The following is a 16740-nucleotide window of genomic DNA, read 5'->3' on the forward strand; positions in this document are numbered from 1 at the left end:
AGTCTCCTAGAACCTATAAATGGAGAACATAGAGTGTTTATAGTATCCATGTGAATAACCTCAATGAAATCTTCTTTGTTATCTACAAAATTCTTAGTTTTTTCTTCCAGCTCTTTGCTTTTTCTCATGAAAAGTTGAAAGCAGACCCACTTTTTAGATTTGTAAAATAAACCCCAAATCTTTGTGTCTTCTCCTTTCTAATTATTTTGGCAATCTTGCTGTCAAGTATCAAGGAGATACATGTACTATTTGCACTTCTGTGCAGCAGAGACCAGATGTCTGGTGACATCTGTGCTAAACATGCCACTGGCTGCAACTAGGCAGTATTTAATCTGCTTTTGGCATAGGAATGAGCAAACTAAATTACCATGTTGTCCATTATCCTGCCCCCTCAGTGGCCTATGGCAGATGCATCAGGGATCTGGGAACAGAACAAGCCTGTAGAGACAATTCTGTGGAGTGATCTCCCTTTCTCAAGGAATTTAGGGTTCAGAGACCTCAGGAGCCAGAGATGGTGCATTCATGTTTTATGATTCTGTGACATGTTTTCCTGATTTTGTCTGCTCAGTATTTGAACTTACCAAAATTTTCAACTACTATGAATCTAGCAGCTTAGCTATGACTTGTAGGAAGAAAAAAAAATCTCTTTGCTTGTTTCAAACATACCGCAGCCTAGTAGCAAAAAAATAAGGAGAATGATGAGAAAAATCTCTCATAATTCACCTTCTCTTTGTTACTCAAAACTGTCAGCTATTATCAGAATCATTGTACAATGCATTACATTACATGGATTTTTTTTCCCTGTTTTCCCAGATGCCTAATGTCTTACCAGGATATTTTGTTCTTTATTCAGAGAGTTTGCAGTCTGAGTAACTGAGTTTCCTATCCACCATTTGCACTGAAGTGAAATTGAATGTGAAGGTCTTATTTATATGTTTATTTAGCTGTGGATTAGTTAGTAAAGTTCTACAGAGAAAGCAAAATTCAGAACAATTTGATTCTTCATTACAGTTGTTATTTGGAAGGTAAGGGTGGCAAATCAGAAACTACAATTAATATTTGAGTCTTTTGTGCATCTGGGCCTTTGAGTATCATCAGACAGTTATGGAAGGTTAATAAGATTTTTGAATTCTAAACAATGTATGTCTTTTTCCCTTATCTTTCATAGGCTGTGAAGAGATTTAAATTAATAGAAACTTGAATGGAGCAATTATAATGGCCTACTTTATTATCTGCATTTTCTCCATGCAATGATCTCAACCTGAAGAGCCACATGATCTCCCCTCTGTGAAGCCAGAAAAGCAGAAGGAAGACACACGTTGTTCCCCTGTGGGCCTGTTGGACTTGCAGATTCTCTCTTTCTCGTCCATTCCAGCACAAGAGGCCCCTGCTTGAAAATCTTACAATAAGAAGCGGCTATGCAGGCAGCAATCTGAGAATTAGGAAACACTTGCTTTCCACAGGTTTCCTTCTCTTATCATGTATCATGAAAAATGTCTGTATATTGCATATTGTAATCTCTGTCAGCCTGATTTTATCTGGTTTGCTTCTTCTACTAGAGTTACCAAGAAAAGGGGGATTCAGGTGGAGCAAAAGCTCCAGACTTTAAGAACCCATTAGCAAAAACAATCACAAAGTCTAAGGGTTTCTCTGAGGTATCTGGAAGTCTAGACAGTTAAGATGCTTTTCAAACCCAAAGGAGGTAAAGCTTACTGCAGGTTAGGGTAGTATTCAAAGCAAAATCTAAAGGCAGCATATGATACTAATTTGTTCTATACATATTTTATTTCCACTAGAACTGACCACATTTAATCATATTTTTGGTGAGGGTTTTGTTTTCATTTTAAAAGGTATTCTATAAATATGCAAAATTCAAGATCTTTTGCCATCCACAAAGTTTTTATTTATGTCAGCAAATCTCTTAAGTACACTTTAAAACAACTGCAGTATTGTCCCCACCATTTTTGAGTATTCAACGGACTTTTTGGTAGTATGCTGAAAGGATCAATTTAAGAATAAAATAAAGTGTGGTTAAATTTAAGGGAAAGGTATTCATTTGAACTGCTTATCTGATGTACAAGTCCCTCTTGTATATACAAGCAACGGCAAGGTTTCATGGAAACCCAGCTGCTCTTGACCCAGAGGAGGTTATATGAAGTGACCTCAGCCTCCGAGGGTCCCATTTGGTTTATATACTTGTACCTGTCCCAATTGATTCTCTCATTCTTTTTCCAAATTTAGTTTTTTGACACTGCAAAGCCATGTTTGCCTTACCACCAGGAGCTGCCCAAACCTTCTTTGTGCTAAATGTCACTCTCATGGTTTTTAATACATTGTTTGATTATCTGTTTTTGAAAGCGTACACTCACAGGAAACCAACACACAGCTACTAAAGGTCTTTATTATTTTTATGTTTCTCTGCAGAGCAGAATAAGTGGAGCAGGACAAGGCTGTGAGAAGGACCTAGAGGCACTTGTTAGACACAGCTTGTTCTGAAGACAAGCTCAGCAGGGTTGGCAGCCCAGGAAGGAGCTTCCCCCTGTCACCTTACAGAGACTTCAGTTCATCAGAGAACACTGGAAGGGAGGAAGAAGAATACAGGGGTTTAACTACAAGAGTAAGGCTCTGCAGTTTTTTGAGACCCAGCTGTGGGGTACCTGCCATGAGGGCAAAGGATGTAGCTTTGCAGTAGAGGGGAGCCAGTCCAAGAGACCTCCAACAGAGCAAAGCATGGCCTTGCCTCTCCCCTAGTTGTTTCCACCACTAGTTTTGCACACATTAGAGTGCTTTTTTGACGCCTCTGCAGGGAAGTTCCCCTTGGAAGATAAGCAGAACATTAACTCAGAAAAAAATGAATAGTTTTCTTGCAGGTTACTGTAAAATTTTCTGTGCTTTCAACCACAGTGAGCTGTTAGATGAGACAGGGATTTCACAAACCAGCACACTATTACCCACCTAGCGAAACCTGGGCCCTGGCCTACTATCAAAGCCAAATTCATGTATGAGCCACACAGTACTAAGAAATTGTATGACACTTTTCCTCTGAAAGATGACAGGAAAGCATTCAGAACCATTCACCAAAATTTCCACTCTGCCCAGCATGCTCCCAAGAGCCAGAAGTCAGGCTGTTTTTCAGCAAAGAGCTAAAAGCAGAGGTGAAGTGTAAGTGCAGTGTAACAAAACTGTAGAAAATACTGCTTTAGCATCCCCCTTACACGCTGTCCTGTCATCAAGACTGACAGGTATCAGGTGGGTTCTGTGTAATCTGCAGCAAAAACCCAAGTCACACAGATTTTAGATTAATAGATTGGTAACTACTTTCATACTATCTTCAGTCCATAACGGGGGGAAAACTGCCTTTGTGTTTTGCTGTTGTTTTTATACTTTCATTGCTATGATTGCATCAGCACCTCTTCTTCCTTGCTTTGGACTGCAGATCAATGACTTTTCTTCTTGCTTCTAGAAGTCTCCTGTAATATTTGGCCTATGTTTTTAGAACAGTTTGAATACCTATTCTCTGGTGCACTAAGTCTGTCTCTCGGCCTCCCAGTATCAGAACAAAAATAACGTGTCCACATAATAAAAGCACTGATCCACTAAAATTCACTGATTCGATGTTGTTAAAATGGATAGTTTGACTTTGTGCCAGCAGGACTTCTGAGTAATCGAATATAATCTGTCCACACCTTTATGTTTTCACTAGAACAAAAAATATAAACTATAATCTTCATAAAACAATATCACTTGTGTCCCTGTGTTCTCTGAGTGGTTCAACAATGCTGAAACTGGGAATGTGAGCATGGACCAGGTTATATTAGGATCAGGAAGTGGATTGATTTGCTAATGCAAAGATTGTTCTTTATAACTGTGATAACACAACTTTAGCTTGGGAAAACAACTACATTTGTGAATTTTTTCTGCACAAGTTCAGGGCTAAGGCTGACTGAGGTGACAGGAGTGCTTTGAATTGCTGCACAATTTCACCTTGCTTAATTTTAGAATAGGAACCCAACATTCCACTCATCACTGAATATGCCTGTGGTTACATCTAGCAGACCAGCTGTGTGGACTGCATATTAGGTGCGCTAGTCCTAAGTTAAAAATTGGTTACTAACACTATTCAGAATATTTTTTAAGCCTGGGATTTTCCTTCTTTCATACATCCAAATGGGTCCCTAAGCCTCATGTTCAAATGTCATCCCAAAAGAGGCAGAGGTCTTTGTCTTGGTCTAAAAAGCTTGTGGGATTTTCTAGTTTGCTTCTTAGTAAAGAGCTATGACTAGTAGGTGTGAACTTCTTACTTTCTAATAAGAAACTTGATTTTTTTCTACCTAAGGATAAAAAGTTGATTATAAATAGAAATTTAATATTTTTCTCTTACTTGTGTAATGTTTAAATGTCTCTTAAGGACAAGCAGGACTCTTCTTAATCTTATAACCCCCATTCATCAGTAACCAGAAGACAGATTTTTTTTATTCTGGTTTTGGCCACAGGGTAATATCTATGGCATGTGTCCTTACCCTATATACATGACTGTTTTCTTTCTTCTGATGTACAGAAGCAAGATTTGGTCCCCTGGAAAACCACTGAGAATTCTGATAGCTCCATCTGGAACATGGGGCAAAGGAAATAATTGATGTTTTGTCATTCTGCTACATGAAATATGAGTTCAGCAGGAGCTCAGAAAACATCTGAAGGCAGGTGTCTTACAAAGTGCATAATAACACTGATGCCGAACAGCAAGTAACAGTTAAGGGTCAGAGAGCACAATCTGAGTCTATTGGTCTGTCAGACTGAATTTCCTGGCTGGTTAATAGACTATCTTTCCTTTCACTTGTCAGTGTTCTCTAATTGTCAAATCGTCCTTGTATTTATCCATATCAATAACCATTGTTTTCGCTTTTTCTCTTGACAGATCTTATTTCCACTGGTAACTGAGAAGCATCAGCTTTTTCTATCCAGCCTTGGTTTCTTCAGAGTTTTATGTTTGACTTTTAAAATAATCATACTAAAAAATTATTCTCCATTTACTCATCCCAAATTTCTTTTTACCCCCACTCAACATAGGCAACTAGACCTAAAATCCCCATAGAATTCCTAAAACATACCAACAGGCAATATTAGAAGATATTTTCTTCATGGTGTCATCCAGCTATCAGAATTTTTTAAAACCCACTGATATTACTTAATTTGATCTCTTCAGTATCAGCATCCCAAAATGGAAATTCCCTGTGATATTTTACAAAAGACATGATTTTTTGAAGATCAGCCCACTCAGATCTAAAGAGACCGAGAGTTAATTTTATGAGGTAATCTGAACCCCCATTCAATACCATTATTTTTTACTTGGAATGTTCCCTTTCTTTGTCCATGACCACATCAGAAAGCTACAGACTGTGTCTATGTGTAATTTGATTTAGCATTGCAGTGTAGTGTTGCAGATCTTATCCTAATGCCACAAGCAGGTGAGCAAGTGGGCTTTGGGAAGGATTCTCACTACTCTGTCTGGGAATTTTCCTTCTAATAACTATTGACATCTCCATAAAGCATTTATCAGCCTTTTAATGAAAACATAAGTTAGATTTTAAATACCGCCATTGCTGTGCTAGTCTACTAGACTGAAATAAATACTTTAACTGATCCAGTCACAAACTTTAGGATAGAGTTAACATTTAGGGACATGAGACAGAACCCCATGTCAATTTGCTGTTGAAAGTTGCCTCTATGAAACCCTACTGTGAAGTGATTCATGATCATTTATGTTTTGTAATCAAGTAAAGTTGTATATTGCCACTAAACCTCTGTATTTTATGTTCTTGAAAGCAGAAAGTGATGTGCCTTAGCCATGCTGATCTTATGGTCTACCTAGCATTTGAGTGCCTGAAAGTAATTAGTCTTGGCTCATACCTAAATGAGGAGACCCAGGTGTGACAAATGGGTCTCTCAGAGCATACGAGAAGGTGGTGTCTACCCAATGGCAGAACACATGGGAAAGGTTTCTCAGCCAAAACCACTGAATTCAACTTACGCACAAACTTTGTGCAGATATGATGGCTATGTTAGATAAACAATGAAATAAAGGGTGCTGGGAAAAGAAAGATGGAAAGTCCCATGAGGCCTTTTTAATGAAGAGGATTTTGGCCAGGTGCAGCGTGTGATTGTGATTGTCTTATGTTTCAGTGAGTCTACAATCACACATGGGAATAGAAACACATATTTTCTTACTTGTTTAACATTTATGGCTGTTCGTATATGGAAAGCTTAGTTTCCCAACTACTGTCTGAATCACTGACAGTTACTCAAAACTGGACTCAGCTCAATAGTAGGTCAAGAGGGGCGTGTGCTGCTCCTCGGTCACATTCCTCATTCAGAGCTTCTCATTCATATAATTCCTCTGTTAATCAGATGCCTCAGAAATTCATCATATGACTACTCTCAAGTCTTGGATTCTTATTCTTTAACATTGATTATAAAATCTCATTTGAATATGAAAACGGGGTATTAAATGTATTTATGTGTATGACTATCTGCCTAAATATGTATTTGAGGCCTTTTCTGGTTCACTCTGAGGCTCTCCCTCAAGTCTTTCCAATCCCTGTAGCTTTTTGGTGAAAATTAAAAAATATATATTCTTATTCTCAGAGATGGGTCTCTTTTCACATAAGTATTTTTGCACTAGCATCCATGGGAGGAACAGTAAATGAAATGGTGAGGTTTCCCAAACAGATAGGCATAAAGAAAACAGAATAAATCAAACAAGTAACATTTCTATGATAGAATCTGTTTTACAAACCTGATATGGAAACCAGGGGAATCAGTCAAACAGTAGTAAACATCACACTGTGGTTAGAAATATTTGTCGAAAAAGCAAATCCTTTCCCTTTGCCCCTTTTGCTCCAGGCTCCCCCATCACAGGCTCCCTGGCAGCAGGATTCAGGGATAATCCCCTGGAATACCTGAGGCGTAGAAGCCAACAGGATTAAAGCACCTCGTGCTCCACACCATGGTCATGTGATGACCTGCTGATCGAGCAAAAGGCATAGTTTCCCAGCAAAGTTCTCACTTAGTTTGCCTGTGTGTTGTTCCTACCCTCCTGAGATTCTGCCTAGGCACAAGGAAATAATTCACAAAGTTTTCAGGAAAAAATAAACCCAAGAAAACCACTCTTACTAATAACAGCAGTAGCTGAAGAAAATAACAGATAATTCATATCTGATTTTCCCAGCAGTAAAATAACTGTTGTCCCCTACCTTCAAGGAGCAACTTCAAAGAATGTCTAACTTCTAAATCCGCCCATGTGGCTCTGTTAGCACTGCTTGGGCTAATGTACAGGAAGAAAGAGGTAGGTGGTCTGGAGGTTGCCCAGCAACATACCGAGTAAAGAAGATAGATGTGTTCACAAACTGCTTGATGGGAGAAAAACAGGAGTCAATGGGTTTTTTCCTGGTCTAGAGACAGCTGCTCAAAGCACTTTCTGAAAAAATCTGTTGGCGGATTGTCTGTATTCCCCACAAAACTGCAGAGAAGACTTTTGTGCAGATTTCTGTGTGTCATTAACTGTGAAAGTACTATCAGTTCTAAAACAAAAATAATTGTCTTATGAAAAGTTTATGATTTCCCTCACTTCTCTTTGCAATATGCACATCCTGGAAAGGCACTTACACTGAAATATAAAAATGCCAAGCCAGACTATATATCTTGATTCTGCTCTATATTCACACCTAATCTGCCCACACATTGTGTTTGCTTGGTGTTAAAAAAATAATTTATTCCAAAATTCCTTAGTTTCTCATTTTTGGGTTCACAATTCTTCCCATATACCTAATCAAAACTGATCATATTCTTCTAGTTCTTTTTTTTTTAATCATTCATTTATTCTAAAACATATAATCAAAGAAGGAATTCAAAGAACTTACAATTGTATCTGTGTCCAAACTTTAATTTTACTTCCTCTCCAATTGCCTGAGGAAAGCAATCATGTGCTAGGCAGAAGATGAAAGTTTATAATAAATGCCTGTATTTTGAAACTTGTGGGGGGTGGGGAAAAAGTCACTTGGCTTTCACTTAAAACATGTGATAATCAGATTAACCCTGAAGTGTATTTTGTGTGTAAATGCATCTTGGGTAGGAATGGGGAAGGATATTGGAGGACTGTATCAGAAGTCAGCAGTGAAGCATTCCTGGCAGAGGGGAAGGAATTTCTTTCACACCCAGGATTTTGGAGGGGTCACAGAGAGCATTCCATGCACTGAAGCATAACACGGATGCTCTCCTGCTGCTCTGTCACTATGCTGCTATTTGCCATGGGTTTTCTGCTGGTCATCCTTCAGCCGTCCACGGGACAGTTTCCCAGAGTCTGTGCAAACACCCAAAGTTTGCTGAGGAAGGAGTGCTGTCCCCCCTGGGATGGAGATGGATCCCCTTGTGGGGAGCTTTCCAGCAGAGGGTCCTGCCAGAACATCCTTCTCTCTCAGGCTCCACTAGGACCACAGTTCCCTTTTTCAGGTGTGGATGACAGAGAGGACTGGCCCTCTGTATTTTACAACCGGACATGTAGATGTGAAGGCAACTTCATGGGATTCAATTGTGGAGAGTGCAAGTTTGGTTTCTCAGGGCTCAACTGCACGGAAAGGCAACTGAGAACAAGAAGAAACATCTTCCAGCTCACTATCAGTGAGAAGAACAAATTTCTTGCCTACCTTAACTTGGCAAAGAACATCCCTAGCCAGGACTACGTTATTGCTACTGGCACGTATGCTCAGATGAACAATGGCTCCAACCCCATGTTCAGAGACATCAATGTGTATGATGTCTTTGTGTGGATGCATTATTATGCCTCTCGAGACACACTCTTAGGTGGGTCCAATGTGTGGCGGGACATTGATTTTGCCCATGAAGCCCCTGGTTTTCTGCCTTGGCATCGGGCCTTTCTGCTGATGTGGGAACGTCAGATCCAGAAGATAACGGGTGACGAGAACTTCACCATCCCCTACTGGGACTGGCGAGATGCAGAGGACTGTGGGGTTTGCACTGATGAGTACATGGGTGGCAGACATCCCACCAACCCTAATTTACTCAGCCTAGCATCAATTTTCTCCTCGTGGCAGGTAAGGACAAGCCAAGGGAAGGGGAAGAGAATTATCCCATCTGATGTTAGGCATTTAGGTGAGGTGCACAAGATGGGAACTTAGCCACGCTGCATTCCCTTAGATGTATCTAGGGAGAAAGTAAGCAATACCAGAAAACAAATCAGATTTTATGTGGACATAATCTTCATTTAGAACTATTCATTTGTCTCTTTGTCTTATTTCTTTCTCATTGTAGGATTTAGGTTGCTTAATTAAGAACCCGAAGGTAAAGTGGAAGGAGGAAAATTATACCTTTGTGTCCAAACATGGCCTTTAGCAGGTTAAATAGGTTTGGGTCTGGTGCAGCAGTCAGGTCAGAAAAAGCAGGACTTATGTACAAAAATTTCTAGCACAAAACCATTGCAAAACAATGGATGACAGAGTGATAGAAATTGAAGTACAGGGTTTTCGCTAACCCTCTCCCAGTGAGTTCCTCCATCCAAGAGTTAAAAACTACCAAATTAAACTAATCTGCTTTCAACTTTAAACAAACAAACAAACAAACACGTAAACTAAATCTTTAGAGGACAGAAGAACCAGCTGTGTAATTCACATCAGTAGTTCAAAAAAATACAAGAAATAATCTCTGTTGCTCAAAGGAACTAAGAGGTAAATACAATAGTGCCTGCAACTTAAAAGCACTGTAGCTGTAAAACAAATTAGCTGTAAAACAAGGTGAAATTACATATATACATAAGTGATAAGGGTCTTATACAGCTGAACTATAGTGTGCTGTTCTAACACTGAGAGCTTCTAGATTTTTTTGTCTCTTGCTTATTACTGCTACATCACCTAAAATACAGTGACAAAGGTCTATTAGCGTCGATAGACACACTCCATCATGACAATAGCAACAGTTGCTTCTGGCGCTGAAGTCTATGATTATGCTGTCTAAATCTATCCTTGTTCTATTTATTTCTGTAGCAACAGCCCTAATGAAGGTTGGACAGTTTCAGTGATTTAACGGAAAGAGACACAAATTCAGGTAGCTCTGGGATATTCTGGCATTACAAAACAGCAGCCAACTGGGCTAACTGGACTAGTTGTGCTGTATTTAGTCTTGTTTTGTACTCTCTGAATAATACAGGCCATGTATATACCTCTAAATTCAAGCAAAACTATTCCACAGAACTATTTTAGGCTATTGTCTGGCATGCCTTTTTCTCCCCCAAACAGGTGCTTTTCAGGAACCTTTCCCAGGAGAATATTTGCATACAGACACCACGTTTGGGACACTAAAATGATTTTACTGACATAGACATGGATTATTTTATGTTGTTTGTCCTCAGTGCCTGGGAAATTTTCTGGGCATATTTAATTTACCAGAGTAGGTATAGTCACAAAATAGATACAGGTACAAACACATATTTTCATCCCATTTTCTAAGATTCTGCTCATTTCTAACAACTTGAATCTGGATGAACTCTACTAACTTAATTAGATTGCATTATCAGAAAGAAGTAGTTCTGATGCTGTCCTGCACTGAGTTGAATAAAAGGCTATGTGACAAAGGTACAAATGTTAGAGTGGATTAAATGAAACCAGAATTGCATGGGTTACATGTGTCAAGTGGAGCTATAAATACAGTATATTGGATGAGACAACCAAGGTAGGAGGAGGCAGGTAGTACAAAGGAATCAGCAAGTTACTAGCAGATGGAGGTGTCAGATAGCTCATTTTTTATTAATTAAGGTTTTATTAATCCTATCCAGAAACTTAAAATTTTCCCATCCTAGTAATAAGTACCCAGAAAATTTATGAGTAGCAATTAATAAATTTTTGAAACAGTCAGTTTCATAACTTCTCACTAATATATTCTGAAAATAAAGAATTTGTTATGAAAGAAGTTGCTTTAAGTGATATTTTTCTATAACTCTGATGAGTACAATATTAAAAAAATGTACTATGTTTAAAACATGTTCAGTGTCAGTGTATGTAGCTGAGAGCACCTAAGTCCTTTGCTGAAGTTTTCCAAGTAATTTCTGAAAATGTTTACCACCTATGTTTTTCAGCCACTTTTGGAAATGTTACACTTTTATCAAACTTTCCAAATTAAGCCCATGATAACTTTACTTTCAAAGGGTATTAGCCCACTTTAACATCTTCTATGTATAGCTCTATTGTCTTATCTAGAGAAAGAATAAAAGAGATGGAACAGATTTGCATTTTCAGTCAGTGAATTTGGAGTAAAGGTAAAATAGACACTGATATTTCTTTATTAGCTTTGAATCCAAATTTAAACAATTGCTTAGTAGAGAATAGCAGTCAATACAGTTCCTTCAAGTAGCACAAAGTAAGAGATCAGAATATCACTCCAGAAAATCAAAAGGGAACAAAAATAGCCTTAGCTTAAATCGGAAAAGAACCACAGATCTGCTTCAGAATACACTGATTATCCAAGCTCTGTGGCTAAACAGCATGATTGGGAAAAAAAAAAAAAAACAAACAAAAAGAGGAGGATTCAGAAATGTGAAGGAATTTAGGCTTTAACAAGCATTCAAAATAAAAAGAGGGCAAGTGAAATCAATAATAGGGTATCCTTTTTAGAATTTTAAGTGTCTTTCCAAAGCAGAACAAAACAATGCCTGCTATGTTAGGAAATGGTTATAGATTTATTTTTAAAAAAGGTAAAGTATCTATTTGCAGAACAGCATCCCTTTTCTTTTTTTTTTAATCTCAAAGAAAGGAGAAAATACTTTATTCCACTGAGGAGTTGCCATGGCAACATGGATACCCATGGATACATGCTGAAATTCTTGCTTTCACCTCAGTTTTTCTTCAACATGCTGCTGTTATCACTTAGCTGAGTGAATTATCCATCCACATTTTTCTCATGTTTGTCATTTAAGTGACACTTCTTATTCCTGCATCTTTTTTATCAGCAAGACTATCAGGAACCTTTACTGGTTTTGTTTGATTGCCTCATGTGGTAGCATATGTGGGAAGGATTTTTTCATGTTTTCAAGTACTTGTTTGTGATGATTCAAGTGTTGCATTCAGCATTAGGACTGCATGAGACATACTAATGTTTTACCAATTTTTGCAATTCCATGTTGAATTAACAGAAAACTATATGGGAACTGGAGACCTTTCATGACATTTTCAATATTTTGTTTTGTTTTGTTTTAGTGCCCTTTTCTACAATTATTCAAGATAATTGATTTGATAAAAAAAAAAATCTAGTTGCAAATGTCCCTGCCTATGGCAGGGGGTTGGATTGGCTGACCTTTAAAGGTCCTTTCCAACCAAAACTGTTCTATGATTCTAAATAGTAGGAGGTGAAACTCTTCTCTCCTCTGTACCAGAATTAATTTCGAGAAATAACTGAAATCAGTGGAGTTGCAAATGTATAAAAATCCTCTGCAAATAAAAGCAGAATCTTTCTGCTGGTAGTTAACATTAACGTTTGGGAATCCCCATGGTGTGCTAGACATAAGATGAAGAAAATAAAGCTGGAGAATATAAGTGCTGTTTTAGTTTTCTAGTGTGATACGGAGGCAACACCACCAACTTCAGCCCCTTGTATTTTGTCTCTCCTAAGACCTGAGAGAAGCAATTGCATAATGTGGAGAGCTGGCTGCTCTTGGATGTGTTGGTGTAAGCCTGCAGCCAATTCTTTGTTGCAAGAAAGAACTGGAAAATTTCCCTTAGCACTTCATTTCATATCACCCTGCAGAACTACTTACACTAAAACAAAGCTACTACAAAAGAGAAACAAGTTACACAAATAGAAAATTGATATAATGCTCCTGAACTAATAGTGACAGCACTTTAGATCCATTATCTGAAATTATGACTTCATAAGAAATATGAATTTCAGCTATTCAGATGCAGTTTTTTAATTCTAAGCACATATAAGGGAGCTATATTGCTGAATACAATTGCTGTATTAAATAGTCTGACAGCATCATTTGAAGCATTATTTTACATCCATCTTTAAAAACTTCAGGAAATTTTTAAAAATACAAACACCAGAAACCAGCACTTCTTGGTACTTAAATCAACCAAAATCTTATATCCATCTGCTTGTGGACACCTGAGGATCACATGAACTCGATGACTTTATTTTTTATTGCAACTTAATAGGTTTTGGTGCCAACTACAGGCTGGAACATAAAAAAGCAACAGCTCAAATGGAGCAAGTAGCTATAAAGGAAGAGTTTATGAAGATTAGTCTCTAATGATATGCTTCCATGGATTATAAATTTGGAACATTTCCTGTTAGAAAGAGGTACCTCTTCACATGCCACCTCAGTACCACAGTGCGGGGTTATCAGGATCTGTGCACAGCAGGAGCAGCCACTCAGGTATCCTCAGCCTCTCTATGTCCCTGTAATTCACTGTCCACAGGATCACAAGTGGATGACAGTGGAGTTTGGTCTGTGGTTACTTGACCATTCGCTAGTGTACAGCCATGCTTGCTCATGTAATGAGTCATGTAATATAAAAGATAAATAATATACACTTTCAGAGCTGTATAAATTAGTAACTAATGAATTACATAAAAATTGAGTTTTGTTAATAATTTAGTACAAAAAGAAGCCTACCGTCTCTCCGTAGAGAGATGTGTCTGAGTGATTTCATGGCAGACATTGAAACAGCAGCAGTTGGAGACAGCTGGAGAGCAGGGAATCGTGGTCTGTCAAACCAATAAGTGTTAATGAATACTTCAGCAGTAATTGTTAACAGAGTTTTCTACTCCAGCCCAGCACCATTTTGAGGTGCTGAACGGGGTATAGGTTACCCCTCAGTTCTGGGCTGCCTTCAAGTAAAAAGATGAAACTCAGCCAGCTTTTACTGAAGGCTGAGAAAATAGCTTGAAGGGACCGGGTTTGTTTCAGTGCTGTCACTTCATGTTTGTCTCACTTCCTTTTAGCTTGAGTTTCACAGCTCCTCCATTTAATGAATGTGCTGTAAGGGAAAGAAAGATAATTATCTTGTCCTTGCACAAGATGTTTCTTAGAATTTCTTCAAATCTTTGCTTTCCAAATTTTCTTGTTTTTGTTCAGTCCTCTGCCTGTTTTACCTTTCTATTCCTGCCAATATTCAGCACTACATGAAGAATCAGATACAAATATGCAGGATCTCTTAAAAATTTTTTGCTCTGCTATAGATCCAGCATCTTTCAAAGCTCCACCTATAAAAGCAAGGTCCCAAAATACAGTTTCTTCTGTTGCAGGTTATCTGGAGTCCAGACTTCATGTAGGACAAACAGAGACATAGACATGTGTCAAGGAAGGCCATGAAGTGCCCACATCACATGTCTGTGTCTGGCATACATCAGCAAGTCAAGTGGTTGCTCTAGCTTTAGTCTGAAGTGGTTCTTTTCTGCTGTTTAATCTGGAACACAACACTATGAAAATATGCTGATACAGTTTCTGGAGGGGAGCAGGTCTCTGCTCGGTGATCTCAGGAGAGAAGCAGAGCAAGGGATCAGTTATAAAGGAAGCAGAGGTGTGAACAAGCCCTTTGAGCATCTGTGCTGCCCCAACAAACTAAGGAATTTCAGATCACTTTGCAATTTCAATAACACAGAAAATCTCCTTTTTGCAAGTGTTCAGGCACATATTATTGAATTGTACAGTATTCAATAGTACTGAATGCCCTTGAGATCTAAAAAGCATAAAATAACCCCAAGGAATTTGTCACAAACCACTCCACAGTTTTGAATTTAAAAACAGCAGAGAAAGGACTGAACATCACTGAAAACTCCTGTAATGCATTTCACTTTATTTTGTCACAGGGGCTGATCTGTGCAAGCAGTTGCAAAGCAAAAAGCAAAAGGATTTCCCATTTGCCAAAGGCATGAGACAGTAGCCTTCACAGTCTGTTTTCTAAGAAACACTCCAAAGAGCTGTGCTCAAGATCTTCACTGCAATGCACAGAAGGATATTTTTTACTGGGTGCTACAAGGTCCAGATGCAATACTGCATATTCTGGACTGCCATCTACTGGCATTTGGTCTGCTCACTGCTTACATAAGCTTTTCCTCTGAGTATCTTCCTAAGTTTCCCTGGAGCTGGCGAATTTGTGAGGGCAGATACAGTTGTAATTTTAAGCTTTGTCCAAGGTGAACTGAGAAATTTGCTCAGGATGGTTCTGAAAGGGAACAGAAAATCATATTTTAAACCAACATCTTTCTAGTAGAAAGTATTCCTGCTGAACAAAAAGAAGGCAATGGTGTGACCTATTTTATCTATGCTGTATGCAGATTATATTCAGAAAGAACTATTTGACTGATCTGTGTTATCACTTACACTTATCACTTAAAAGAGCAAGTTATAGTTTCAGGATAGACCCATAATTAATATCACTTAAGTCTTACTGGAAAAGTATCCTTGTTAATTTTATGACCAGACCTTAATTTCTGGTTCAGAAAAAAAATAGCAGAAGGTTACAGACAAGCATTTTCATTCCTGGTGCTTATGTTGGCATTTCTTGACTGTGACTTATCAACTGCTTTGTAGCACCTGGCTTCTGTTTAGGATGAATTTGATTAGTCAGATAGTTAAGGAGGGCTACACTGAGACATAAATGAAAAAAAAAATAGCACTCTAACAATTTATAAGCCTCATGACATTAACAGTTACATTAAGTCCCACTGAAATGGATAAATAGAACAAAGGGGGAGAGATATGTTTAGAGATATATTTGAGCATATGTTTTAAGATTCCCTGTCTGAATACCTGAGAACCCAGTGTTGAAGACAGCATGTGATTCCTTTTTTAAGACACAATGGGGATATATCCCCAGGGCTGTGGGAAAAGGATGAAAGATAGGAGGTGGCAGGGCAGAGAACCCAGAAGATACGAACCTAGATAAAGCCCATAGGAGAGAAAGCTAAATAGAAAATCCACATATACATAGTTTCTGAGTCAAGTCACAATTGGGAAACAGATTGAGCTTCACCAGCCAAGGCACATTTGCCTTTTTCACTAATGCACTTCTAGGGACACAGGATGGTGCATTTTTATAAACAAAGAAATTACTAGAGGATCTTCTGAATCATCCCCCTCTTTTCCTTCTAATGGGAATAAACTCTCTCAGTAATACAAATCAATCATAAAAACAACACTGTATCCATGTTTTGTGTTTATAACTGTAGATCTCTCCCTGTCACTACCCCTCGCTTATTGGTGGGGATTCTTAGAACATACTCCTTAGAGGCAGAGTCCTGACTTCAGTTCCTTTTAGAAGTACAATCTTGACCCACTTGGTGAGCTTCTGGGGGTCATGTACACATGAAACTCTCTGTTGGACAACTACCTACAGCCTGCAAGGGCACCTCAGTAGCTTTAACAAACTAGGGCAGATTCCAGCTAATAGAGCAGTCTCTGGGGATAAATTTCTCCGATAAACTTTCTTATCTACTGCAAAAAAGATGAGAATAATTTTTTCATTATATTCATATTCATAGAAAATTTATCATTTAAGAACTCCAGATTCTTAAGAACTCTATGTTATATCACCATCTTCATCAAACATTTTCTGTGAAATTTTTGTCAAATCACTTACAAAAGGATTCATTTCATCTCCTTCTACTTATTCAAAAGTTAGTTCATCAGCAAAGCAACTTGCCTTTGTCTCTGTCTTCAGAGGCACGTCCATGCCT

At 38.3% G+C, this 16740-nt stretch overlaps 1 protein-coding gene across 1 annotated transcript in view; it reads left to right on the forward strand.

The window, feature by feature from the left end:
- Positions 1-8264: 8264 nt before the first annotated feature.
- TYR (tyrosinase) overlaps positions 8265-16740 on the forward strand; it is a 54119-nt gene continuing 45643 nt past the window's right edge. The window contains exon 1 of the mRNA XM_064641176.1: positions 8265-9107. Within this exon, the coding sequence (XP_064497246.1) occupies positions 8265-9107 (843 nt within the window). The remainder of the gene's footprint in view (positions 9108-16740) is intronic.

The sequence above is a fragment of the Pseudopipra pipra genome, chromosome 2 (genome assembly GCF_036250125.1).
Source record: "Pseudopipra pipra isolate bDixPip1 chromosome 2, bDixPip1.hap1, whole genome shotgun sequence".
NCBI lineage: Eukaryota > Metazoa > Chordata > Aves > Passeriformes > Pipridae > Pseudopipra > Pseudopipra pipra.